Source organism: Poecilia formosa, unplaced genomic scaffold, assembly GCF_000485575.1.
Source record: "Poecilia formosa unplaced genomic scaffold, Poecilia_formosa-5.1.2 Scaffold270, whole genome shotgun sequence".
NCBI lineage: Eukaryota > Metazoa > Chordata > Actinopteri > Cyprinodontiformes > Poeciliidae > Poecilia > Poecilia formosa.
The window spans coordinates 478,704-506,554 of NW_006800209.1; the positions used below are offsets into that span (position 1 = coordinate 478,704).

General features: G+C 39.8%; 3 protein-coding genes across 3 annotated transcripts; 1 reads left to right on the forward strand and 2 right to left on the reverse strand.

The window, feature by feature from the left end:
* The first annotated feature begins 193 nt into the window (after positions 1-193).
* LOC103151073 (emerin-like) lies at positions 194-4,544 on the forward strand. The gene is made up of 7 exons (XM_007570915.2): positions 194-423; positions 585-683; positions 1,948-1,979; positions 2,281-2,306; positions 2,394-2,447; positions 2,541-2,603; positions 3,590-4,544. Exons 1-7 carry the CDS (start codon positions 342-344, stop codon positions 3,795-3,797), a joined length of 564 nt encoding a protein of 187 aa, XP_007570977.1. The 5' UTR covers positions 194-341; the 3' UTR covers positions 3,798-4,544.
* LOC103151074 (protein bark beetle-like) lies at positions 4,510-11,248 on the reverse strand. The gene is made up of 8 exons (XM_007570918.2): positions 10,834-11,248; positions 10,051-10,104; positions 9,664-9,972; positions 8,227-8,535; positions 7,093-7,407; positions 6,873-7,022; positions 6,726-6,788; positions 4,510-5,761 (listed from the first exon to the last, which is right to left on the reverse strand). The coding sequence occupies exons 1-7, from the start codon at positions 10,862-10,864 to the stop codon at positions 6,745-6,747; spliced, it is 1,212 nt and encodes a 403-aa protein (XP_007570980.1). The 5' UTR covers positions 10,865-11,248; the 3' UTR covers positions 4,510-5,761; positions 6,726-6,744.
* Positions 11,249-14,231: 2,983 nt separating this feature from the next.
* On the reverse strand, positions 14,232-23,099 carry LOC103151075 (solute carrier family 25 member 33). The gene is made up of 7 exons (XM_007570919.2): positions 22,849-23,099; positions 19,799-19,972; positions 18,063-18,140; positions 16,937-17,037; positions 16,663-16,729; positions 15,068-15,348; positions 14,232-14,989 (listed from the first exon to the last, which is right to left on the reverse strand). Exons 1-7 carry the CDS (start codon positions 22,887-22,889, stop codon positions 14,790-14,792), a joined length of 942 nt encoding a protein of 313 aa, XP_007570981.1. The 5' UTR covers positions 22,890-23,099; the 3' UTR covers positions 14,232-14,789.
* Between the last annotated feature and the right edge of the window lie 4,752 nt (positions 23,100-27,851).

Consider the following 27,851-nt stretch of genomic DNA (forward strand, 5'->3'; position numbering starts at 1 on the left):
GTTAAATACTCATACTTGCCTGCTGGTGGCGCTGCTTCCATGAGACACTGAAAACAATTCCAACAAAGAAAAAGCCAGGAGAAACGGAAGTTGTGCGCAATTTGTGTGGGAGAGCGTTTGTTTTGTGTCTGAGATCAATTTTGAAAGGGCGGGGTTAGGGCTGTGAACGCACACGGCTTCACCGCGGCTCGTCGGCATAGAAATCGAGCTCCCATGTGTAGGAGGAGTCGACTTGGTTTTCTTTTGACGCCAAAAGAAACTAAACTACTCTTAACCGCCAATAAATTCGAAAAAAATAGCCAGTTTTAACCAAAGACAGAAACCGTATAGAATAGATTGAAATGGCTTCGCTGGACAATAAGTCTCCACAGGAAATCAGCGATCTGCTGGATGAGTACGGGATTAAACATGGACCTGTGGTTGGTGAGTGAATCACCGTCAGTGGACCTCGGCGGGCCCCCTGTCCGTCCGTCCGTCCCTCTGTCTGTCTGTGTGAAGTTTCTACCTGTGAAGTGTTTGGTGTGATTTGCAGGCTGTTCATCATTCCTAATGTTGGTTTGTGTGTGATGTCTGTTCGTTCTCAGGAACTACCAAGAGTCTGTATGTGAAGAAGCTGAAGGAAGCCATGGCCAAGGGGAAGAAAGCTAAACCATCATCTGATAAAACCTATTACAGAGAGGAAGGTAAACAGTCCTTATAGACTCATTTAGTTTTATACATACGCTGGGCTCATAAGGTTGACGTAGTAAAAGTTTAATTCTCTTATCACAGGTTTTCCTTGGTACTTTTTAGGGCTGCACAATGTATCCAAATGCACACAGTATTGCAGGGTGCCATCTAAATATCGATCTCTCTCAATAAGTTCAGTTCAATTAAATTTTCTGTATTTACCCCGAAAAGGAAATAAAATGTACTGATATTTCATAGCAACATGTCATAAATAACACTTTAGGTTGTTGGCAATAGCTGCTAATCCACCCCATTTGCTTTTGCATCTCCTCTTTAAATCTTTGGCTGGCCATACAGAGAGCTGTTGGAGTTGGAAATCTGATACATGCCTATTATAATCAATGGAAGAGATGTTTTGAGCTGAGCTGATGGAGTGGCCCATGGTGATGATAGGGTTATGGGTTATGTTATGCACAACGAACACAGGTGCATTTTATTAAGATGGCATTTTGAACACACAGAGATATAATATCAAGATCCAGTTGTCGTACCATGCATCCACAACCTCATGTTGGAGATGGTAATTGATGACCCCATGTTGCAAGGATCTGTACACAATCCCTTGAAGCTGAAAAGGTCCCAGTTCTTCTACAACCAGCAGACTCACCAGACTTGTCACCATGCTCTGGATCGGCGTATGCAACATTATGTTCCAGGTCCTGCAAATATCCAAGAACTTTACATTGAAGAGGAGGGCACCAACATTCCACAGGCCACAATCATCAACCCGATTGATGACTGATTGGTTTATTGACCAGAGTCAAATTTAAGTCACGCCAGATACTGAATGGCTTTCGAAAGCCCCAATGCAATAAAACTGCAGGTTGGAGTGGCCTTTTATTGTGGCCAGCCTAAGGCACTCCCGTGTAGTAATCACACCGTCTAATCCTCGTCTTTATATGCGAGTGTGACAGATTATGTCAACAAGGGAAGAAGTGCTCACTAATCCAGATTAAGACAAATTGGTGAACCATATTTGAGAGAACGAGGCCTTTTGTGTACGTGGAAGAAGTCTTTGGGCTCGTGCACAATGGGTGCAAAAACAAAAGTGTTGTGTTTATGTCTACCTACCAATCAGTGTAAAAACTGCAGCATATATTAAGCATCACCAAATGATTTTCCATTAGAAAATTCAAGACAGCAAAGTGTCTGATACTTCTGGACCGTATATTTGTGAGAAAACCTTCTATTCAATGTGATATTTGTGTTTTCTTACAGAGGAGGAAGTCACTTATGTTTACAGGACACCAGTAAGTATCTCTCCTCGCCCTCTGCTCAGGTGTTTGTGGAACTTACAAGGTGCAAATTGCACCTTGTAAGTAAGCATACTCTGGATGTACACTTTTTTTCACTCTCTACAGTCGAAACTAACATTCGTTTCAAATAAAAGTCGGCGATGCGATTATTTTTGAAAATTTGAGCCAAGCACCCTGAACAACAGCTCTGCATGTAGCTTAACGGTGGAAGCTGCTCATAGCGTAGATTTGCTGCCTTCACACCCACATTTGGGTATAACGTCAGTGCTTACAGTTTGTTTCCATCTTCTTTCAGAGCAAAAGTGAGACCTCTGGAGACGGGTCAGTTTCTCTGTTTTATTTCTTGAACTGTATTTATGTCACTAAATCGGGATAGCGATCACAAACCAGTCTGTCTTGTTGCTACAGGGGGTCTTACATGAGATCCAGACGAGAATGGGCTGAGGGGGAATATGGACATGAGTAAGTCAGAATCAGCGGTTCCTGAAATTGGATTTTTTTTTTTCTTTTTTCAAAAGCCCTTTAAATCTTCTACTTTTATATGACTTTCTGCAGCACTTCCTACTCGAGCTACTCAAGTTCAAGGCCTGAATACAAAGGAAGGGATTTGGTTGATGAGTAAGTACATCTGTGAAATATCCTACCCTGACCTCAGCTGCTGTAACGTAGCCATTTTTTTCTTCTGCAAACCTCAGCTGCACTCTTTCAACACCTTATCAGTTATTCTGAAATTTTTTAAAAAATATCAGAAAAATGTCCAGTCATTTTATACTTTGTGCCATTTGGATGCACTACTTTTAAGCAAGTTTTATTTTATTTTTTTAAATGTTACAGATAAATCAGCTTCATTGCAGAGTCTTTATCTCCTGGACTAAAAGCTGATTTTCCTTCTTCTTCTTTTTTTTTTTTAAACATTGTTTGTGAAATTTGTCTTTATACTTTTGGTAAAAACTCCCAAAAATGACCATTTGTTTTCAACCAAAATTTCCAAAGTAGTAGTAATTTGGCATTTTATTTTTTAATCTAGTCTGTATGTGGGGGGGAAAAAATGTTAAATGAAAAACATTAAATAAACATCAATGCTATATTGACTAAATTAAAACTACAGCATTTATTAAACATTAACAGACTATTTTAATTATGAAAATGAAAGGCAATGGATCACAATACTTATCTAGACCTGAAAATTGATTGGAGTGAATTTCATAAATTTTCAAAATTGCATAGAAACCCCAGATGGCAGCAACTCTGCAAAGTCTCGCTCGCCTACAAGCTGAATGATCTGCTGACATGTTTCTGGAAATTGTGGAAACAAATTTTCTTACATTTATACAAAAAAGAAAAAATATGCAAGTGCAAACCATTTATAAATTGTATTCATTGCCAAAGTTTGTGTTTTTGTGACTCTCAACTCCAACCCAGATTTCACATTTATGAATTGCCTAACTTAATTGAACTGATCAGTGAGGAACATCAGTGCACAGAAGCTGAATTGTAATCTGAATTAGTCTAACCAGCTTTTGATCAGGTACATTCACGGTAGCTCTGGAGATTTAATTCAACGCATGACGGATCCTCAGCCGCACCCTGACTTATTGTTTCAGGCCCTACATGTACGACACTCCGTCCACCTACAGCAGCAACTCGTACGCCAAACCCATGAAGTCGGAACCAGAGAAACCAAAGGCACAGAAGTCGTCCCGCCTGATCCCCCTGTGGCTCCAGTTCGTCTTCTTCCTGGCTCTGGCAGCCTTCCTCTACTTGGTCTTCTCCAACATGGAGGCAAACGAGGCCATCAAAGGAATAGTGTGATTTTATTCAAATTGATTTGATGTCGAGGGATGAGATACTTTATTTTACATCTACAGTTGATTGATGTCTTTTGGGGATTTTAGACTTTGCTGCCTTTGTGGTTGATGCAATATTTGTGCTTTTTTTTTTCTTTGTTTTTTTCTTATGCTGAAATTTGTTTGCACCTACCTGCTGTGGCTGTGGCTAGCAAAAAAGAAAAGAGTTTGCACCTTCTGGTCCTCCCTTATACTTCTAAAACAACTTAAATCTAAACTGAAGAGTAGAAAACTGCATGTAAACCACAAGCGGCACCGTTTTATTATTATTAAGCGAAAACTGACACCAAAGTGGGGGGGAAAAAATGTGAGCTAGACCCCCGTTAAACTTTGGATTTAAAAGGAATGTCTTGTTTTTTTGCATGACTGTACAGGTAAGGGTAAAATACATTCTTGTTCACCAAGTTTCACTACAACACCTCTTTGAGTCAAACTGCAGAACAAACACAATTTTGTCGAATACAGGTGGCGGCTCTTTGCTGATCCTATAATTTCTGGGTTGTATGATCCTTCAAAGCTCCTGCTGCTATTTTGTTGATCATTTTGGTCTAAAGGTAGAGCATAGTAAAGAAATATTTTTACCAATCTTATGGATTTAGGGAAAGTAGGGTAAATATCGGGTTTTTAAAGTGTAGCTATGCGATCTAAATTGTCATTTCAGCTCTCGCTTTTAAAAATAAAAATCGGTTTTGTAATAAAAATCAGAAACTTACACCTGAAGTTCCCGGTTTAATGTGTGCATATTTAAACGCTGCAGAGCAAATATTACTGACAATGACGCACGTTTGTTTATTGTACATAATTTTGATTTAACTCATTTTTCAGCGTGGCTGAATTGAATAATGTTTGTCAAACAAGTACTGATGCTTCCATTTTGCTCACAGCCATTTATGCATATTTTGGACAGACTTAAATTCAAGTGCCTGTGTTTTACAATCAATTCTGATAAAACTGTAAATTGCGTCCAATAAGTACATGAAGATTTCTCCAAAGTAAAAATGTAAAATTGCTCAATACAAGCTATAGTGTTACAAGTTTATGCTTTGCTCAAGTGTGCAGCACTTTTGTACCACATCATCCATCTATCCAGAGTTTGTAATTTGTTTTGTAATTGGTTTTCATAATATAATAAAGAGCTTGCATATGTAAGCATTTTAGAGTTTCAAGTCGTTTATTCAGGAACAAAAGTGTCAAAATAACGTATAGAAAAACAAATGAACCGCATACCGCAAGGTGTCTAAAAAAAAAAAAAAAAGCTATGTTGTAGTTTGCTCTAAAGAAAAGTACCATCAGCAACATGTTTAGATTGTCTAACAGTTTGCACACAAAACTTCAGCATTTTAACCAACTACAGCTACTATTTACAAAAACAAGTGCAAAAAAAAACAACTGATGAAGATGCATAGTAGTGTTAGTCTTTAAGTACATTACATCGTATAATCCTTTAAGGATCATTGTTCTGAGGGCAGGTATCTAATCATTAAGCAGTCTGTTATGTTATCTGGAACAAAAAGCTGCTGAACTCTGTATAGAACACAGAAACGTAGTCGCTCATTTCACAGATTCACAGATTTAAGGTTTAGTGTACATCTGAGACAGTGACGCTCTAAGCATACTTTACACCTGGCTTAAACAGGAGCGTAGAAACAAACATGCTACTGCTGCTCCAACATGGCTGCCGGACTGCACGTTACAATAACATGGTGCTGAACATTAATCTTATTCATTGTCTTCCAGTAAGAGTAAAGAAGCCAGTGCAGTCTCAAACTGCGTCCCAATGGAAGTGCTGAATAGAAGTCTCAGCTGTAAACTGGTTCCAGCAGTCACCAGCAGGTGGCGAGCAGCAAGTATCCAGTTGCTGCTGTCTCCCCGGTCTTCTGCAGTTCGGATGAAGACGACTTGAGCCATCTGGATGTCTAAAGGTTAAACCTGATAAAATAAGGACAGAAATTTATACATTTAATCTAATAAGCAAAAATAAATAAATAAATAAATTACCAAATGTATTTGTTCAACATTCTCACATTTTGTCGGCTATCTGTAAAATTAATAATTTATAGAATCACCTTGTACTGAGACTACTGTTGTAATTATTTTGTTACGCGTCTACTCGTCTTTCACATCTACAGATATTTTGAAAATGATTCTTTACAAATTACTTCAGGTTTAAGCTGAATTTAGGTCTGTGTCTTTCCGACGCATGAATAACCTTCGTTCCCCCTCAATTTTATGTGCGGTACGAGACACAATAAGAGCTAAACCAGTTTAACTACATTAAATCAAAGAATATTTCAACAGTTTTTGGTCCAAATTAAGCAGAATCCAAATTAAAATCAAATGAAGGACCATATTATGACAGTTTATAAATATATTTACCTATATTTTCCTCCGTTTAATAGAAATACCAGGAAATTACAACTAGATTCACAGGTAGTCTTTGTAACTCGTGATTATTAGGATCAGGAAATCACCTGTGTTAAGCTGAGCTGTAGTCAAATAATCAGAAACATGGAGCTCCTGCTCAAACCAGTCACAGGAACAGAACGACAGCTGATTTAAAATGGAAACGTGTCAAAGGTCGTACTGAAGGACTAGCCGCTACATTCACATCCACCCCAACTCTTGGGATTATCCTGCACAGAGCCGCCTGATAGCTACCATTAGCTAATTGTTTAACTTAAAGCCGCAGCATGTTAAAAGGCGTTGGTTAAAATGAAACAATGAAGCACTTTTCAGTCAGGTAGTGTGGTTAAGATGTTTTAGGTTCAATTTTTCAGGTATAAGGTGTATTTATTTAAATTTATTTTAAAAAATAATGAGGTAGAATCCAGACATTTACAAATTTCCAAGTGGTAAACATTTCTAAAAAATGCTAAATTTTGTGCACAAGCACCTGTCATCTGAGGACTCCATCATAGCTTGTGGACTGATAAGGCAACATATGTGTTGTCCACACCTGTGAAGAGAAGAACATCTTTCACTCTAAATCACACGAGGACTTAGATATATTTTTAGTCTTTTGACGGTGAAGCTGACTCACAGGTTCTGGTCTCCCGCTCTAATTCAGAGGGCTGCTTCTCCTTGTTGCACAATACCTTCGCCACAGTAAAAATAATGATGACGGCTATGACGAATGTCACCCCGGACACCAGCCAGCTGATCACCATGGGGCTCAGTAGCGGGTCAGGATCTGAAAGTGGGCGGAGTCAGTCCCTAAGTTTCACTCAGAAAACTCAAGATTCCCCGTCTTTGCGCCTTACCTTTAATGGCTATAGGTAGCGGCTGGCTCTCTCTGGAGACAAACGTGCGTCCGCCCAGCTGGACCCGATACAGGCAGTAATAGTATCCCTCGTTGGAGCTCTGGGCGTTGGGGAAGGTGAAAGTGACGGACTTGGAGACGGCCGGGAGCGACTGGCGCAACGTGCCGTTGGAGCGGACCAGGCGCAGCTGGAAGGAGGCGCCGGGGTACGGGCGCGGGGTGGAGCAGGTGATGTTAAAACCCTCGCCTTTGATGACGGAGCCAGTCGGGGCCTCAGAGGACGTGTTGTACCAGTGATGGGGAGTTAAAAGGTCAACTGCCAGTAAAATAGGGAAAATGAATTACAGATGAGGTACAAACGTTTTTGAGCATATGAGTAGTTGGCATTACAAATCGGTAAATTGTTTCTCACGCAAACAGTACGTTAAACTGCACAACAAAATACCAAACAATATTCTGTAAAAGTATTCCTCTCAGCTGAGCGAAAACAAAAGCTAATGGCTTAGCATGCTAAGGCCTTGTACACAGTCTTTAAAAAAAAATAAATATCTCCGCCTTATTGTGTTAAGAAAATGCAAACAACAATGCAAATTGCTTGCATTGTTTTTAACATGATAAACGCATAGCGTTGCACAAAACTGAAACCTATGTCGTCCAATCAGATCGCGTCAAAACAACCAACATTGCGCCAGAAGGTTCATTTCTGTGGACAAATATACAAGTTGAACTACTTTTAAATAGCTTAGTTAATAAAACACAAGATGATGTTGCCCTTAAGGAAACATCAGTATTTATATTGACACTAAATTCAACAAAGTCTGACCTCATTTCCTAATTTCAGAAGCAAAAATAATTGCACTGGATTTTATTCAAGCATGTCAGCATAAATGCATTTCATTACAAATATAAGCTTCTTGTCAGATTTTTACTTTTTAAAGTCTGAAAACGTATATCGTTTCCTTGCATGTTATAAATCTGACTTTGTCCAAGAACATAAAATCCTAAAAATGCAATCAAATTTGGAGTTGTAACATAAACTGGAAAAACTTTCAGGGCAGTGCATCACAGAAAAAAACAAAACAAAAATGAGGATTAAAATATTTTGTATAAAAGCACGACAGAGATTAATACTCACCCACAGTAATATTAACAGGATGACTGGTTGGAGATGTGATCCGGTGGGGAGGGAAACCACCCCGTATGTTGTACTGGCAGCTGTAGCTGCCTTGCTGAAACGATTCTACATCAGACAGAACCAGGCTGACTCCGATCTGGGTCGGGTCTGCGCTCTGTGTGACCAGCGGCGTCTCGACTCCGTGCCTGTACAGGTGGACGTTGCTGACGCGGTCACGTGGTTGAATGTTGCAGTAGAAGTGAACAGACTCTCCAGCAGAAAACACAAAGTGAGGTGACAGCACTGAAAGCCTGGGCTCCATTAGAGTACCTGTGAGGAAAAGCAACAACGTACTTCATTGATTACAAATTAAAACACGATGTTTGTCTACGTGGCGTAAAAAGATGCATGACCATTTGAATCCTCACTGTCTGACATTAAATGAGATGAAGCTAAACCTCTCAATATTTCACAGGCAAGCACATAATTAGGGAATAAAAAATCAGCATCTCAAGACAAAAGCCAAGAAGTCTAATGTTTTTTTTTTTTTTACTCAACACTGATCCTAAAGCCAGGGTTTCCACCACTGTATTGTAAGCCTGGCGGGCCACCAAGCTTTACTTGTGCCCCCACCAGGCTAAGCATTGTTTATTTAATTAAATTTTTTTATGTTTGCATTTTTTAGGAACTTTATAGTTGGTGTTCAAGTATTAGTCTTCCAATAACACATAATTATCAAGTCATATTTTCAAATTCCTGCCAACTTTAAAAAACTTCTCAAAAACACAGATGAATTACTGCTTACCGCCTCAACCACCAGGCTTAGCAAGTTTTCTGGGGGAAACCCTGCTAAAGCTACACAAAAAATAGTAAGAAAGTGGCAAAAAGGTAACAGACTATATTGGGTTTTTTTCTTTGCCATCCCAAAGCCCTTATCTCATTCTCAAGAAATTTGTTGGCAAAGATCAAAAGTGTGTGTGAGCCGGGCAGCCTACAAACCAGACTCTGTTACACTAGCTCTGTTCAGATATTCCAGGAAACTGTTGTGAGAAGCTTCTGCAACTCTAAAAGACCCAACTTATTTAGTTAAGTCTACCAAGTAACAAAAGTGTGTGCATACTTCTGAATTTGAACAAAGTAAAATAAACTCACCCTCTCTTTTTTCTAATGTCAAGCAAACAGAAATAACTTTGGTATTCCTAACTAACCTAAAACAGGGAAACTTTAGTCTGATTTAAAATTAGATTGTGAGGGAAACAAGGTTACAAGTCCTTTTCACACAGCATGTGTAAACATCTGGTTTCAACTGCAGATGTCCTTAGCATTTTTGAACAGAACGTTGTTACTTTGACCTATATATTTTTTAAATTCCCAGCCATGTCTTCTAATGTGCTTACACCCCATTAAACTGCTCCCATACCAAATCAACACTATGACAACAACGGATCAAGGTCTCACCTGAGCATTTCACACCAGCATCATTCTGATGACTGCAAAAGTAGTTCCTGCTAATGAAGGCATCACAGTGGATCAAGCTGGACTCGTGCCCTTTGCAATGGATGGAGCGCAAAGCAATCTCTCCACTGCCCGGGCCAAATTCGGCGCCACGTGAAGCGGATTCAGCGATGCCGCAACCCAGCTCCGCGCACACCACAGTAGCTGCCTGCATATCCCAGTCATGGTCGCAAATAGTCCCCCACTTATCGTGAAGGTTTACTTCGACTCTGCCGGAACAGTGGTGATCCCCGTTCACTACTCTCACCCCACCTGCGGGATCGGAGAAAATTCACTTAAGAGACATGAGCTACAATTAATGCAGATTCATAGCAGTAATCCCAGACTCACCATACGCCCCGACACCAAAAGCTCCTACTCCATCAAACAGAAAACCCAACAGGCCTACGAATGAAGAGAAAGTAATCAGAGTTACAAATTCAAAGCCATAGAAAACATCTATTTACATTAACATGGTTAACTTTTGATGTTCCTTTCCACTGTTGCTATATGCATACTCAGTATGAAGGATTGATGCAAAGCAAATGACTAATTTAGCTCTTTGGGGAGTTTCAATAAGTCAATCTTCTGACTTTCTTTAAATAGATAGCTTGTTTACCAGCTGGAATGCTAAACCTTACACTGCCAATACCCACTTATGACGTCCTCACATGTTAAAGTGAAGTCAAGTGGAAGTTTATTTATACAATAGCAGATTTACATCAACCTCGACCTCAGCTGACCAAGTGCTTCACAACATCACAGATAAATGATGAAGCAAGAAATAAAATTAAGTTTGATTAAAAAATAATGACAATAACAATAAAATTGGCAGTAAAATACCAAAAGTAATAATAACATAAATAAAAACCAAGACATACTTCATTGCAGCTACAGTGATTTCCCAAAAACTCGAATTAATCAAGTACTAACTAACTTAGTGTTTGTCAACATCTACCAATAAAATATGTATTAAATAATTCTTAAAAATAAAACACGCACGTAAGCTTCCCTCTCGGTTTGTTTAACAACATAGCTCAAATGTTCGCTGGTAATCACGTTGCATAATCACGTAGAAAAGAAGCGACACTGTGCTAACTAGCCAACAAGCTTGGCTAATCGCTGATGCTGTACCTGTTAAAATGACACGGAGGAATCTCAACATTGTTCCCTCAGCCTCCCATCAGACGTCCGGGTGTTGTCCTAGTGACGGAGCCGCTGACAGATGCTGGAAAACATCCGCTAACCGGAGCAACAAAGGACACGGCGGGATGAGGAGCTAACAGCTAGCCAACGGTGACCAACGGATACACACGAAGCGCGAGCAAGCTTGGAGGCATTGTCCGGCTAATTAATACATTTTATTCACATTTAAACCTCTGCGCTAAAGTGGAGTTGGAGGAGTTTTCTAGTGAACCCGGGTGGCTTTCACACTTGTGCAGCTGAGTTAGCTCCGAGCCGAAGGCAGAGCCCTTTTCCCTGCGGCAGACAGAGGTCAGCATAAGCCAAGTACACCACAATGTTTGCTCCCGCTTCCGGAGGCTCGGCACGCAAAGAGGCGTGGCTTCAAATTCCAAGTGATTAAAATAACAACATTCTTATAATACATGTAAAAACACTCAATTGTTCAAGACATGAGCAATTTGAATATGGAAACATAATGTTATTGGATCTTAAGACTAAATCAGGTACTTGTCCACTTAGAGTTACATAATAAAGTCTGCAAGAAAATAGTGACTTGCAATTCAATTCAAAAAATTATTTAAATTTAACTCATTTCATTCAAGTATCTTGAACAGTCATTGTCATTGCTGTGAGGAAGGATCTCTGCAGTCAATCTTACAACGACTGCAAAGAAGCCTCTGACTGAAGACACTGCTGCTGTCTCATGACTGTAATAAATGAATGTCATGCTTACATTCCAACAACCAGGAAGTGGAAAACATATCTCACAGTAACATATTCTTACTGTGTTGGAAACCACTGCTTATCCACCTCGGTTGCTTTTGCTATTCCTCTTTAAATTGCTGGCTGGTCATAAATCAGGTATTATTTGAGCTTTTGAGACGCTTTTGCGTCTCAAAAGCATGCAATCATATTACAACCCCATTACAAAATAAGACTATAACATAAAGGAGCACATAAAAGGAACGAATCATTAAAATGCAAATTTAACACAAATTAAAAGATATGGTTGATAAAATGGATAAAGTCATCTTTGACCCGTGCAGGAAAGCTAAAATTAGGACTGACTAAAAAAAGATTTGAGACTGAAGGGGAGATTCACCTCTAACCACACAGCTACAGAGGAACGGTTTGCATCAAAGTTTGTTCATGTATTAGATTGAACCAGTCAAAGTCTGGACTTGGGTTGCATTAAGAAAATGTGGCAAGACCTGAATACTGATTATCATAGACAGTCTCCTTCCCATTTGATTTAGCTAAATTAGCCTCCAAGTGTACTAAAGTGGAGACATGCCTCAAAAGATTTGCAGCTGCATGCTGAACCTTTCATATTTTATTTTTTTTTAAATTTAGGGAATCTTATTTTCTTCATTTCACAATCATCCACCGCTTTGTGCTGGTCTAGCACCTGAAATCCCATTCAAATGCACTAAAACTTCTGCTTACGATGTGACTAAATGCTGAAAAGCGTATGAACACTTTTGGACATCTCTTGGGAAAACGATCAAAACTGCATGTTTTGATCGGTCAGCACAGACAAAAACGGAACAATTTGTTCTCATCAAGCAGCCAGATAAAACAGGGTGTGTTCTTCTCAAGGCTGCCGCAGAGATGAACCTGCTTTCTCCTAATTTATGTTTATACCTCGGCATCCGTTCGGTTTTGCTCAAACCTGTTATCTGTGAACTGCAACGCCCCGTTGTGAGTTATAAGCACATTACTTATTATAGGACTGTTGATCGCCTCATGGCACACCACCAGAGATGTGTTATTATAAGCATACCTGTCTCACTACTCTGTTATGTAAAAAGTCAAACTCCTATGGAGTCCTTGTTTTTGATCAGTGCTGGTGCTCATCAACATACTTAGTGTTTTTGTTCACTTTTACATACATTTAGCACAGACTATTTTGAACATTTTGTGTTCCATGTAGAGATTAAGACGACATGGATATAGAACACTGTTTTCATGTTTTGTCAAAAATGATTTATCCCTCTCAATGATGGTATCATGGTAATCAGCCCATTTTTATTAGGCATATTTCCACTGGTAAGGTATTGTCGCACCATATTTACACCCCAGAGAAACATAAGCCATGGATTAGAAGTTCCTGAAACTGATCAATTTTAAAGATAAAAGAATTAATAAGAAAAAAAAGCCATTTATTTTAGAAGGGTACCACCAATGCTGTTATTAAAAACTAATTTTTTAATGTGGGATAATTTCCCCCACTGTATATTCATTTGATCTGATTTTACTACATTTTCAGTCAGACTCAATAGAACAAAGTCCTGCAACTTTCAGGTACATCACTTCCTCAGTATGCAATCAAGTTTTGCAGTAGATTAATTTATTCAAATGTTTTTCCAACCTCTGTGTCACCTAATAAAATACAAGATAAAAACAAAAGTTAAGCGACTCTTCCAGTAAGAGACATTAGTAAAAATGTGAAAACTCCTTTTTTTAGGCTGACCTATCAGATTCATACTGTGTGAACATTTTCTGGTGGGAACAGGCAGTTTCACTCAGCTCCTCATGACAGCTCCCACCTCAGTCCTCCCACTTGCTCACGAGTCGGTTCCAACCGGCTGGAGGAGACGGACGCTGTAACTAAATCAACCCAAAACAGAAGGAAGAGGACGTGTTCTGCTGATTCATGTCTGAGTCATCATGGGGCTTTCACATGGCATGACTTAAAAAAAAAAAAAAAAAAACTGCTTCAGGAAGTCCTGTTTCCCCCTGTTTCCCATCAACTTGCTGATGTAGACAAGGCAAAATATAAACAATAGAGCCAACAATGAAACCTTGTATAATAAGGAAGCCATTTGTTCTCTCTAAAACAGCCTTGCCTGCCTTCAGGGAGTCAAATCTAAATTCATTTATTTTGGCTGTTACTGCAGTTAGTTGACCTTGACAGAGTTCAATTGGGGAGGTAAACCAAAACTTTCAAAATAAACTGAGCATGTGTGTTTTTATCAATCTGATGTTTCACTTTGAATTGTGGAAATAAATGTATTGTTCTAATTTATCGAGGGGTAGGTGCAAATATATTTCAGGGGGTAAAATGTATTTGCCGGTTTGAGAAAACCTCTAAACCAGTTTTCTCAAACCGGTTTAGAGGTTTGAGAAAACTATGACAGTCATTCAAGAATGAGAGCAAAAAAACATTTTGACATCTTTATAAATCTTAAAACCACATAACTGTCTTAGTGTGTTTTTAATGGTTTATGTGGAGACGGGTCTTGGGAAAAAATAAAACGGTATCTTAACGTGAAATATCTAAAAGTAAAGTGATCATTTTTGATTCACAGTGATCAAGTGAACCTCCAATTTGATTTTTTTTTTTGGGCAAAATGTCAACGTCTTCACGAAGGAAACACACGTGTCTCTGTAGAGTTGTGCATTTATGGAAAAATACGATAAATCTCTTTGCAGATCAAACAACTTCAAACAGATTGCAAAACAGAAATCCAAGTAGTCCGTGTTACGACGACTAAAAGAACAGCTCTAGTATTACAACTTCTCCTGAATGATATTGTTAGCTAATCGCGTCAACCTCCCCACATCATTCGTTATGATACTGTGATAAACAAATATCTTCAAAATTACAAAACAAAAATAATTTAGTTAACTTAAATCTAGTCATCTAAAAACATGACCTTCCACAGGTAAGCAGTTTCAGTACCGAGGCTTTTGTGTTGATAAACTAACAAGCTCTGAATTAAATAATGTGTCGAACTCTTTGGATGTCAGTACAAGCTGCTACCGTTTCTTCGCAGCGGTCTGTGCAGGTCCGCTTTGAAAGTTAAGTATGTATGCATGTATATGCTACGTTTTCTTTAGTCTCTTGGGATTACTCTGGAATCCATTGTGTGCGAGGAAAGTCCCAGCTTTCAAACACGACGTCACTTGGAATCTCCCAGCAGGTGGACAATAAGTTCGTAGGTGGACAGGACGATGGCTGTGTTGGGGATTTGTCTGATTAGCTGTGGAACGAGTCCTCTGTAAAAAGCTGCGTAACCTTCTTCCACAGCTATTAACCTCCCCGTCTGGAAGAAGTATTTGTACTTGCTGCCCTCTTCTCTGAGCCTGGTCCTGATGACCTCTGTGTGGACACAATGAATAAACAGTTAGACAAACAGAAGTGTGTCAGGACTCTGAGTTGTAAATGCAGCGAACTTACCATGTGGGTAAGCTATGCAGGAAGCGCAGCCCTTCGAAAAAGCTGCCGCCATCATCAGCCGCAGGAAGTCTGACGCTCCTTTCTCGTTGTCTCCGTTCGGCGAGGCGAACTGGCTCTTGGCGAGGTGCTTCTTCAGCGTCTCGTAGATGAGGAAGCAGATCATGGTTTCGGAGATTCCGGCGTAGGACGCAGTCAGGCCGCGGTAGAAACCCCGCACTCCCTCCGTCCTGTAAACGTAGCGAGCGCACTGCAGCGCGTTCATCTTCTTCTCTCCTCTGGCTCTGAAAGTCAAACCGATACGGATCGTTAAGTGACAAGAGGTCACGTGTGGTTTTTAATGGTCTTATTTTCCATGAGGTAGAAGACGCCACAGGCAATGACAACCAATTCAAGACAGACGTTTAAGGAAAACAAGCAATTTGTGGTTGTTGTAAGTAGGTCGGCTCTCAAACGGCCACATCGTCTTGCTTTTATTGTTTAATAGAGCTGATTATGGCTTACTGGGAAAAGTATAACAGTCTGTGCAATATTGAAAGTTGTGGGTTAGACTCCAGCTTCCTCCTCTGTCACAAGGACAAGGCATGTGTTGCCAATCCATAAAGTGGTTAATAAATGCATTGCCTATCAATTGTGGCTTTAGTGTAAAGAGCTTTGATTGGTACAAAGATCCAGACCATTTCTATTTAGTGGGTCATTTTGAATATGCATCACAATAAAGGTCTGAATTAAAAGATTCATCTTTCTCATTGTCAGTAACCCACCTACTAAAGAAAACAAAAGTCCCTCAAAAGAAATCCATATGCACACAACCTTAAACACAAGTCTATCTTAAAGCTAGAGATGCACCATTGGCTGTAGCAACTGGTAGATCAAACAAAGAATAGATTGTTTTGTTTTCAATAAAAGCACCAAAACTAGTCCTTCTACTCTTGATATGAAGCCTTTGAGCTGCTTTTGAACATCAATGCTGTTTCTGCTCGTTTGGTGTGTCTAATTTTTTTAGATGGATTATTTTCAGAATGCTCACAAAATTTCAGTGGAACCTGACAATTTGGTTTAAAACACCAGACTACAAGCTAAAAGCCCTGGACAGGAGAAGGCATGGATACGATTCACTCTTTAAGTGATTTGTCACCTTTACCCTACATAAGGAAGAAAGATCAATTCAATGTTTTCCTTATTTTGGTCACTTATTAACCAGTCTAACTCAGCTTCTTCTGTTGTTCACATAGTTCTTTATCCTTCTTAATTCACCTGCTTGCGCAGCAGGAAAGAACCCGTCTTTTTAGGGGGCAGAGAGAGCAGACTTGTTTTCTGTGACCTTACTACTGCTTCAAGCTTGGCAACGTAAATATGGCCAACTGGATGAAGGACAGTGCGTCAGTGGTGCGTATTTATAAAGGCAGGTCACACGCTCGGCCTCGCACTGCAGAGCAGTGGGGCTGTGAACTCAGGCCCCCCCCACATGCCTTCGCTTGAAGGTCAATTATACTTTAGCACCTGTCAACCCCCTAATATAGGCGTTTCACTCAACAACACTATGCGCCTAAGAAGATAAACAACTATAGAAAATACCAACAGGAAACAGAACATACTTTTTCTCCAGCTGCATCCTTGTCTTGACCATCCAGATGGGGTTCATCAGAGAATTGGTAACAAAAGCTGAAAACAATGAACATTTACATTTTAATCTTACAGTACAAGACTCAACCATTCAAGCATGCCATAGTAATGTTGGAGACAATGAAGTTGGAGATGATGAGGTTAATTAATAGTTCATGTTATCAGGTTTAATAAATAGTTTATATGGCACCGAATTGCACAATATTTCTGTTTCGTTTATCGATTAGAGACGCCTGGGCTGCTCACCTGCAGTACCAGCTGAGGACATGTGCACCAGTCCACTGTTGGGGACAAACAGCCCGTTGAACAGCTCCTTTGATTTTGAATATGCAGCAAAGTAAATGGCTCTGAAAGAGAGAGAAAGAGAGAGACGCTGATAAGGACTCTAATCAGAAGCGGCTGCAGATTAGCTCACAGTTTTACAGTAAAAGTGCTTTCGTCCACTCGGTGCGAATGTGAAAGCGAAGCTATAAATGAAAGCGGAACAGGACTGTGTGAAAGTTTTGATGGTGTGCCTAGAGGAATCTCTTTCCTAGCGCCAGCTCTCTCTGTTCTGCTTCTGGAACAGACTGTCGCTGCACGAGAACACGCTGAATAAGCACCGGCCAAGCCAGAGATGCCCACTGGGACGCTCTGCATTGAAATCTGTCAAACGCTCGCCGGTCTAACAGCAGCGCATAATAATGCTGTGGCTACTATTCAACCACAGACGAAGCTTATGAGTAACACATAACTCCCTTTCGGTGTTAAAGTCCGAACAACATTTAATGCAAGGTGAATCAGAAGGTATTTGGTACGGCAAGGCTATCAGCCGAAGGGAAACGGTGCAAAGTGCACAACTTTGTTGACACTAAACATAGAATAAAGGTGAAGTTGAGACGTCATAGTACGTTCTCCTGTCCAAACTTTCCCTGTAGATTAATCGCCACCTATTCCCGGTATTTTGTTTGTTATTCTGTCACACACACACGCACACAAACGTGCCCCGAGGTTTATGAAAAACAGCAGTCTCATGTTGACAGCTGCATCACACGCAAACTGTATGGGACTCGGAAGTCGCTGCCATAACAACGGCTTCCTGTTTATGTAACAAGTCCGGTTTTGTTAGCCGTTAAAAAAAAAAAAAAAAGACAAATAAACCGTTTTGTGTTTTATTGTTTACCCCGTAGATTCAGTTTAAACCTCTGGAGAGTCAAAGTTAAAACGCTTTATTTTGAATGTGCTTTGTTTATTGTTTTTGAATCCACTGAGTCGTTTGTATGTGTGATTTTTCATCTGCACCGACAGGCCGCCATGTTTGTAATACACTTGGAGCAAAGATGCACAGCAAAGCCTGAGGAACTGAGAAGTGTGCACAGTGAGTCTGCTGTACCTTGAAGGGGCAACACCCACGAGATTCGGCCCCAGTCCTCGGAAGAGAGAACTCGGTCCCTCTTTTTCAAGAATCGATCTGTAATGGACACAAAGCAGAAACATTTAATACACAAACATGAATTAAACCAACTTTTGTTCATGTTTTTTTTTTAAATCAGGGGAATGGATGCGAGGACTCTGCTGCAATCCCCCTTATAGTTGCATCAGCTCAGTTCAGTGGATTCTGCTCTGAACTTCGTGCCCTGGTTGGCGTCTGGTGAGTCACGCCAGGCGCGTCCTCAGAGACGTTTTAACCCTTTGAGGGAAGTGACCCATCTTAGCCATGTGACAGCTCGCTCTGGCCTGACTGGAACTGAGAAGAGGGGAGTGTTTCTGTAATGCGCACACTGTTGGTCATGCAGGGTTCGTGAACTCCACTCCCTTCTGTCACCGACACCTGACGCCTCTTCTCAAACAATGACAAACTGACCACTTTTTAGGTCGAAGCAATGTTCAGTGACAAGGTTTCATTGTCCATGAAATCTGTTATAATCCTTTTTATTGTGCGCTGCTTCTGTCCCACTCTTAGGAAACAAATGTTGCTGCATCTTCAAACACAGAAGCTTAAAGTAAAATAAAAGTAGACAATAACATTTCTTCAACAAGCCATTTATAGCTCTCCATCAGTGGCTGCATGAAAAAACACGTTCAATTCGATTTCTTCTAGAAATCAGCATAATTACGTAAATATAAAGATACATTTTGAACAAATAGACACTGAAACATCATGACTCATCTTTTAGATCAAAGTGATGTCCAGTCAAGCTTTTGCTGTTGGGTCAAATTAAATTCATTTTGTTTAATCTCTTTTTCCATTAAAATGCAGTTTTTTTTTTCTATAAAACAACAATGTTGCATAATTAGATACAGAACTTTATAAAATTAAAGCAGAGCAAAGCGAGCACTGATCAGTGGCTGAGGGAGTCTACATTTAATTAATCGCTGTAATTGAGTCAGTAAATACAAAATCAAATTAAATAAATGTCAGCTCTAGACTTGACTTGATGATTTATTTGTTTGGCAGTCCTGGAGGACCATCTCCAAGATTTACAGCCTACAAAAGCAGCCGGCGCCAGTTTAAACCAGTTGAGTTTGCAAACCTAGTCGTCCGAGCGTAATACAACACTGACCCAGCACCGCGCCTGACTAATGCCCCTCCTTCGTTCTCTCTCAGCCAACTGGGGTAAAGTCTATTTCTTCTCAACCAATCTCTGCAGACATGAAGATGGACCACTTCCACAGACATCACAGAAATCGGTTTTAGTCAAATCACGGGACAAGAAGAAAAGAGGGAGTTTGCACTTGAACAAACAGCGGGTTAAAGCCTCTAAACAAGAGCAGGACACAGTGTACTTAATCCTCGCTTTATGTAAGACTAGATTAAAAGGCGTTTTGATTTAAAGATTATAAAAGTAGCAGGACTCTGGAAATGCTTCCAGGAATTTAAAAAGAAACGTAATAAAGCTTTTTACTTTTGAGATAATTTGAATTTTTTATGTTTTTTTAATTATTACACACCATTTCCAGTCGTCGCTCTAAATGTTGTGCAGATAAACATCAGGTTTCACCAGCTGCTGGGAAGGAACAAGTCGTCCCTCCGTTTGCAGTTGGAACAATAAAACATCTCCAGAGGCAGATGGCAGGGTGCGCCGCGTTGCATCACCGTTTGGCTGACAACATAAACAAACGTCTTACCGGAGGACCTGCAGCAGCCCCGGTGTAACCGTCCCGGGTCGGATGACCCCGGCGCCGCTCAGGGTTCCCAGCTGGACCTGGAACACGGGCCGCAGGGTGAAGCCGGACGACTGCAACCGTGTCTTCAACACCTCCAGTGGGCAGGTGACGATGGCTCCCACCGTGCCGCTGCATCTACGAGACGAATCGGGAGCGTTAGGAACTCGGCAAGCTTTGAGACGCGAATATGAAAACCCAAGTACGCAGCCACAGAATCATCTGTTGCCGTTGGATGCAACTTATTAGCTTCCACTGAGGAGTGTTTTTCCATCAACGCGCAGCTGAAGAGCTACAGGCCAGGAGACCAGTGAACAATTATGGTCTAAAGCAGTTTCCTCACTCCGCAGTGGAAATTGTTCGAGCGGACCCAACACATCTGGCCGACACGGTTCTTCAACTCAGACATCCTAATTGCACATAAAAAAAAGGAGCTTCTTCCTGAGGGAAGGCCTTTTCAGGGCAACTCTTTCAAAGTTATTCAAGTGGTTAATAAAGCAGAACGTCTTTAACAAACAGCATAACCTCACCAGCAGCAAGCTTAGCAGACCAGAGATGATTACACTAAGCCTCTCTGCTGCGTCACGTCTGAAGGACAAAGTCAAATATCTTGGCAAAAGTAACAACTCACCCAATTATCTCATCACTGATTACCTGGAATCCAGTTATTAATCCTTCAAGGAGAAATTAAAACTCATTACATTTTTCACAAGGCGTAGGCTGGTATGAGAGATGCAGTAGATTTCCTAGCACCAAGTACAGAGATTTCCTACAGTGTTCACGTAAAATAAAAATAAAAAAAAACTAATAAAAATTCATTTTCCTACTGCTTATGATACTTTTCAAACGTACTTTAGCAAAAGAATAATACATTTAGAACCAAGGATTGCTGACTGTGCAGAATATTAGATCTTTTCTGACATTTTGGTCTTCACGAAACAACACGGGTTCAACAAGAAGAAGTTCTACATAACGCCTTGACTTTCCGTCTTTAACTACCAGAAACCGTGCACATTTCCCTCACCTTCTTGCAATCCTGACAAAACCAAACACTAGCAGGTATGTTGAATTGTTGCTATGCATGCAGCTGACAAGTCGAGCCAGGGCAATAACACCGGGCTTCAAGTCAAAAATATTATTTAGATAAGAAACCAAAGGATTTCAAACCAGCTCCTTCAAGGTGAAAATTAAACGGTTTGAAAGCACAGTGTAATCATTTTGTGTCCTTCAGATCCGGACAAAGCACAGTACTATAATAAAAAAAATAATAATAATATTATCTATACCATTCATTCATTACTAGTTTCACATGAGCTTAAAAAGAAGCAGTGGCAGATGTCAAGCAAACCTTTTAAGTCTACGTAATCTTACACTGCTTCGCTGTCCTGTTCCTTGTAGGGTACTGGTATAACGTGCTGGTTTTAGATAGTTAACCAGTTTGGGTATCGTCCTCTGGCCAACAACCCTATGGTACACCTGTGATAGTTTTAAAATGGAGCATTACCTCACTGAGAGCGATGGACGGTTCCAACACCTAGACTACTTAAATTTTCAAAACAGACCGTTTCAAAAATTAAAAACATGTTTTTCTTTGCTAATAAGAGTATGGCCAGGTTTTTTTTTTTTTTTTTTTTAAACCTTCAAGTCCACGCTACCGTCTGACAAAAAAGTATATATGGTACAAATTTCATCACCTTTACCCATCCGCATGTGTCTGCGAGCCGTCTCTTTGGACATCAACAAGCAGCTACGATTTTTATGACCACGAAACAATTTTGTTTTCGGTCAGAGTTTAGAATCAAGTTCACGATTATGAGCATTAAAAATGTGTCATTTCCTGGAGTGAATCATTTTCTCTCCCAGTGACAAGAATGCAGTAATATCCTGGTGACAAATCCCTGTGCTCCTGCTTTTTAGTCATTTTCTTCTCCTCAGCCTTCTAGCATAGGAGTGTAAAATGACTCTGCTCAGAGAAAAAGAGGTCTAACATCACACAGAAAAGCTTTAAACCACAATAACAGCATGACAGACATGATTCCAGGATTTTGAGGTTATAACTTTAAAAAAAAAAAAAAACATGAAATACATTGACAGAAGAAATTGATGTCTAAACTAGACTAAATGTTTTTTTATTCTGTTTAAATTTTTGTAATATTAACTTAGACAATAGATTCAGACTTATTATAGTAGCTACCCATTACACCAACAAGCCTGATTTTTTACTGTAAATTTCATATGCGGAGCTAAAACTGAAACGTTAAATGACGCCATTAGCAAGACAGGATTAAAAATAATTCCTCCTTCAACTATGGCTTTTATTATGCAATCCAAGCTGCTTATTGCGAGATAATGTGCAGTTTTGAAATGCAAACATTGCGTGTTGGGATTGTCGTCACCGTCATGTCACAGGAGCGGTTGCTGCCCCTTACATAATGCAGTGAAGGACATGTTGATGCTAAAAGCTAGCTACAAATGCGACCGCGGTAAATACAGCCACATTGACAACGAGGGTAAAACAGTCAACCAAACCACGTCATTATGAAACCCGTTAAGCTGATGTTTAATCTCTAAACTGACAGTAAATTTTTTAAATAAGAATGTCGTTCGACGAGACACTAGCTGGCGCATCTCAGGCAACCTTAGCGGCAGAAGATTAGCAAACTTCCGCATGGAGAAGGTTTCTGGGGAGATTACGCCGGCCGGTCATTGTCCACCACAACCTTAATAAAGTCCTAAAACTAAAGTTCACAGCCTTCCCATATACCTTAATCGCCCTTTAAACCATTTACATTACTAAATAATCAGTCGGTCACTGAATTAAAGGATAAAATAAAGAAAGACGTTGACGGCACACGAGAGGTTGCGCGGCGCTAACAGGAGCTAGCTGGATTTAACACTATCATAGGCAAGTACAAACCATTAAATAAAAAAAAAAACATGTCGGATCCAAACAAGTATAATATTTTAAATAACGTTCACACATTTTAGGTTTACATAATCTTGAACTGACTTACCCCCCGGCGAAGAGATGCAGCAGAGTGTCCTTCTGTGGCATCTTTCACGTTTGTTCAAATAGCCACCATGTTGTCACTGGGGTTCTAGTAGAAACCGCGTTGAGCCGCAGAAAGAAAGACGGGGACAGAGTTTAAGTCACCGGTGCTCAGCAGGTCATTTGTATCTGCGTGTCCAACCCCGTCGCCGGCTTTTTTCGATCTGTCAGCGAACAGCCGTGCTGCCCGGTTCCGTCCCATTTACGTAAGAGGGACGGACGGGGGTGTCGGCTCTGACGTTGACACATGTGCTCCTCAGTGTCTCCTTGACTTTTTTCAAAAATGTTGCACAATTAGACCACAAACACCAACACAACTTCCAAAAAAACAACAACCGGGCAATACTTTGAACTGCTGACCTTGAGCAGCTTTAGAACAAAATAAAGCAGGCTCAATATAAGCATTGTACTTATAATTAGTGTTGTCACCTTCAGGGCCGGATTTAGAAAGATAAGGGCCCCTGGGCTAGAGCCATTTTTGGTGCCATTTCCTAAAAAAGAAAAAAGAAAAAAAAGAAGAAGAAGATGATGTGAGATGGCTCCATGGCTCCATGCCCCAAATAAAAATACACTGTAGCTGCAGAATTTAAAAATATTTGAGTATTGTATACATTAATAAAGATGTGACAATATTAAAGCGCCACACTTCATACGGCCCTATGAGTTTCATAACTACAGTGTTTGTAAAATATGCATTCATTACAGTGCATGTTTTTAAGCACAGTGTTGGACCCTGGGATACTACCGGCCCAGCCGTCTTTCACAAATGAAAAGGACGACCACCATGGCCATGTCGGCCATTGTCGTGGAAAAAAATTACTTTAACGAGTCTGGTTGGGGAAGTAACACTAGCCAGGATCAAGGGCATCCCCTGCTGTTATGGCACTGTAGAAGTCTACAGGAGAGCAGCTTGACCAATCTCATGATAAGATCATGCAGACATGATCTCATCATTAGACACAATCTAAAGCACAAAAGGGGTGAGGAGCACATTATAAAATTTTCCATTACAGCCATCTCTAATACAGCGAGGTGTCAGTTTGCTTTATGCTGACAGTTTTGTAAAAGAGTGAACAAGAAAGCAGTCACTCATACACAGAGGTTGGTTAGAGTAGTACTCAAAAGTTACACTCCAGTAAGAACAGTACTTCAACACATTTTTACTTAAGTAGAACTAAAAATTAACCTCCCAAGAAATTACTTAAGCTTAAATTAAGCAAAAGTAATATATATACATATACACTTTGTAGAAAAGGCTACTAAGACAATCAGAAATACACATTTATGTGCAAATTCTGGTATTTCAAAGACTAATTTGACAAAGAAAAAGAAAACGAGGATTTCAAATGGAGCTTGTTCTAGTCCCAATTTACCTGTTCTTTAAATGGCTATTTTCCTATACGACCTATTAGTATCGGATATTAAATAAATCATCATTCAAATTCGACATCTTGAAAAAAATTAATCAAACCAGAATATTTTGAAAGCGCAATTGGAAACTAAATTCATCATATCAGGAGATGATTGAGGAATGAAGATTTGTGATTCTTATGCGATGCTTAAGCTTCTGCGCTGAACGTAACGCTGGGCCGTTCCCATAAATACATGGAGAGATGTGCCGCAAAAACAGTGCTCTAATGTAAATTTATATGCAATACCCTGAGATATAAAATAAGCTACTAGAACAACAACAACAACAATGCAGGACATGCTGAACTATATGCTTATCTTGTACCCTTACTTCCTGTTGACATAATAGCTTCTAGAAATCTTCCATTAACCTGTTTGCCTGGAATTAGTCGGGAGATAAGAAGAAAAGGCAAAACAACCCCTCCAGAAGGTCAGCATATGAACGCAGACCATGAAATGTTGCATGTGTGTGTGCAAAATCTTGCATTATAGTCCATTTTCTCCTACAGTGTATGCACTAAAACAATGAAGGATATTTGCTGATAGGAAAGATATGAAGTCACCTTGAAAAAACCTTCAGTGTTTGTCACAACAACATCCTGGTTCTTCTTCCAAAACATCTCGTCAAACAAGACACACTTGCATGTTGAGCCGTTTAAAATTATGACAGTGTTTTTGTTGGCAGCCAATAACATGGTGTTGACATGAAAAACATGGTTCATTTTGCTTAGTGAGGCAGTGCTGGATTGTATTTGCATATTATTTTATTAGGAGTAGCAGTGTAGCGTCTTACATTATGTAACATCGGGTGTACTTTCCTGCAGTCATGCCATCAGATCTAATTTAAACTTGTGTAAATTGTTGCACCTCTGACATTAGATACAGCTGCTCTGTTTTTGTATTTATATCTCTGATGTGCCACATTTAAGAAGCACGCAGCTCTAGTTCTGCAGAATAAATGTGATAGGGGTGTGTGCTCAGGGGTGTGTGTTTATACTGTGTTCTGATTCGACAGAGATGAGCAGAGGAGGCGACTTCTTCCTCCTGTTTGTTTCATATGTTTACATTGAGAAGCCCCACCAGTTTCTGTCAACAAAAGCAGAAGCCAGGCCAAGTATTTGCTATGTTTGAAATCAGATACAGTCATAAAATGCCAAACATCCATTTTGTCCGTGAGCTGAGAGAATGTAAAGGTTTTCAGGTTTTGGAAATACTGACACCAAGTGACCAGATGTCCAATGCACATCTGCTTTTACTTTAAAGTTAAACCCAAACTTTATTTTGGTTTCGCGTCACAACTTTTGCTGTTGATAATTTCAGTTGCATCCAGCTTTGTGAAATCTGCCAGCTTTTAATTTTTTTGTTGCCAGCTGCCGTTCCTAATCCCGAGCCTTATGTAAAAAGATGAACAAATGCGCGGATTAAAATCTTTGTGTAAAACCATCACACAATGATGGAACAGAAACCGGGAACAGCTGACTGCTCCGGGCCTCCAGTGGTACCTATTGACCCATGTATTCAAAATCTCTTTTATGGAATCATACATCTTTTATTCCAAAATCGGCACACATTTCTTGATCCATCGTCTTCCGCTTATCTGGGATCAGGTTGCACGGGTCACCGATCCAACAGAGAAACCCAGACGCTGATCAAACATTTCTGCGACGTAGGATCATATTCCCAAACTTGACTCCGCAGATCTACTCCGACCTGGACTTGATCGATGGCATTCCTCCTCATTTATAAGACTGAACTCGGCCACCTCTGTGGGAAGAAGCTCATATCATCTGCTAGTGTCCAGCATCACTCGTATCTCATGCTTGGATTATTTCAAACAGGACATTATTTGTTTAGCACATTCCAGCAACAAGGCAGTTCAAAGTACTTTACATTATAAATACAAAAAATAAAAATCCAGTGAGTTAAAAATCCAAAATAAATATATCAAATAAAACAAAAAACATAATGTGCTCATACCAATCAGTATCAAAATTTCACAGGTTTAAACTTGTCCCACTTTTGATAATCTGCTGTTTTCTGTGTGTTTGAACTTGCAAACAAAGTAGTCCCATAAACCACACCGCAGAGATAGTGAATCACATGTAGTTGCATAACGGTTATGTCTCCAGGCCAGTGACGTGCGTTGGTGTCCAGCAGAGCTCCCTTCTGCCATAAACTGAGGCGTCACATCTCGCTGACACTCAAGCAGCTCTGCTCTATTTGCGGACAGATTGCTTGGCGTTTAGTGATTCGTTTTCTCAACAGTCTCTGAATTGTTTGGTTGTTCTAATTACGCAGGAAAAATGATTTCACTTGCTGGTGCTCAAGAGATGATGTACCATTTTTGCATGCACATCCATGAATGTTTCACTTTGCAGCAGATGTTGGACAGATGGAGACTTTAAAGTCATTCTCTTTTCCTTCCCACAGCTTCCTTCGAAGAGTATATTTGAAACCTGCCGCTGCTTGGAGTCATCACGAACAGCAAGACTGTGGCTCCTAAAACTGGCAACATGTAGTAACAAAAGATTTAACAATTATTTTTTGGTGATCTGAATTTACGTCCTTCTACATTATTTAGTTTACCTTTTCCAATTTCAGAAAACCCATCTGGTCTAAATGTCCACTTATGCAAGACATCCAAGATCAATCAAGTTATTTGTTAAAAGCCAGGTGAGGAATACAAGTCGGAACATTTTTCTTTTCTAAAACTGAATTAATTTGACGCTTTTAACAAAAGTTTATTGCTCAACTAAAAAATATACGTAAAATATTACTTAAGAACGACACGTTAAAAAATGTTCACAAATAATTTTCAATGCATTTTAATAATTACTTGAAATATACTTGGTAACATGGATGGACAAAAGAAATTATCAATTCTTTTAATGCTGAGGTTTTCTATTTACTTTTAATACACAGGGGGGGAAAAACATCCGTCTTTATTTATAAACTATTCTTTCAACATAGTACTGATTAAATCTAGAAAACCACTAAAACAATTCATACATTTTCACAGTAGGCTTTTTAATATAACAGTTTTATTATTCTAATGGGTTTACAAAATAATTACTTTTTTTTTTTTACATTGAACTCAATACAACAGTCTCACAAGGCCTTTGTGTGCCATGATAACGACATTTCCTGCAACCATTTTAAAAGTCTCAACTTGTAAAAGCCAGGAACTTGTAATATCCAAGTCCGCCACCAGAGGGCAGAAGTACAGGACTGGTTTCAGAGATGTTCATCTTAAGTGATGCGCTTGGCCTTATTTTCTATAGATCTTCACAGGGATGTTTTCAACTTTCAGATTCATTGTAGTTTTGATCCAGGATTAAAACACTGGAGAGACAAAGCTGCTAAGCAGAAACATATGCGGTACATTTATATTTAGTCATTCCACTTACCGTCTCTGTTTGTTCAGTGGTGAGAGGAAAAAAAAAAAAGAAAACTGAACCTGAAGTAACCACCAGCATGACGTTGACACAGGCTAATGGGGCGGAAAGATTGAAAACGCACCTTGTGTGGGAGGAGCCTGATGATGCAGCACAGCTTGTT

What these genes read in the sequence shown, in the direction of transcription:
- LOC103151074 (XM_007570918.2), bottom strand. Translation starts at nt 10,864, where the DNA reads ATGTTGAGATTCCTCCGTGTCATTTTAACAG. An exon ending in TGCTGGTGTGAAATGCTCAG is followed by an intron (nt 8,536 to 9,663) that starts GTGAGACCTTGA and finishes TTTTCCTCACAG; the next exon opens with GTACTCTAATGGAGCCCAGG. An exon ending in TCCTGTTAATATTACTGTGG is followed by an intron (nt 7,408 to 8,226) that starts GTGAGTATTAAT and finishes TTTTACTGGCAG; the next exon opens with TTGACCTTTTAACTCCCCAT.
- LOC103151075 (XM_007570919.2), bottom strand. Translation starts at nt 22,889, where the DNA reads ATGCCACAGAAGGACACTCTGCTGCATCTCTTCGCCGGGGG. An exon ending in CTGCATCTCTTCGCCGGGGG is followed by an intron (nt 19,973 to 22,848) that starts GTAAGTCAGTTC and finishes TTCGTCTCGTAG; the next exon opens with ATGCAGCGGCACGGTGGGAG. An exon ending in GTCCTCAGCTGGTACTGCAG is followed by an intron (nt 16,730 to 16,936) that starts GTGAGCAGCCCA and finishes CATTGTTTTCAG; the next exon opens with CTTTTGTTACCAATTCTCTG.
- LOC103151073 (XM_007570915.2), top strand. Translation starts at nt 342, where the DNA reads ATGGCTTCGCTGGACAATAAGTCTCCACAGGAAATCAGCGATCTGCTG. An exon ending in TAAACATGGACCTGTGGTTG is followed by an intron (nt 424 to 584) that starts GTGAGTGAATCA and finishes GTTCGTTCTCAG; the next exon opens with GAACTACCAAGAGTCTGTAT. An exon ending in GAGGGGGAATATGGACATGA is followed by an intron (nt 2,448 to 2,540) that starts GTAAGTCAGAAT and finishes GACTTTCTGCAG; the next exon opens with CACTTCCTACTCGAGCTACT.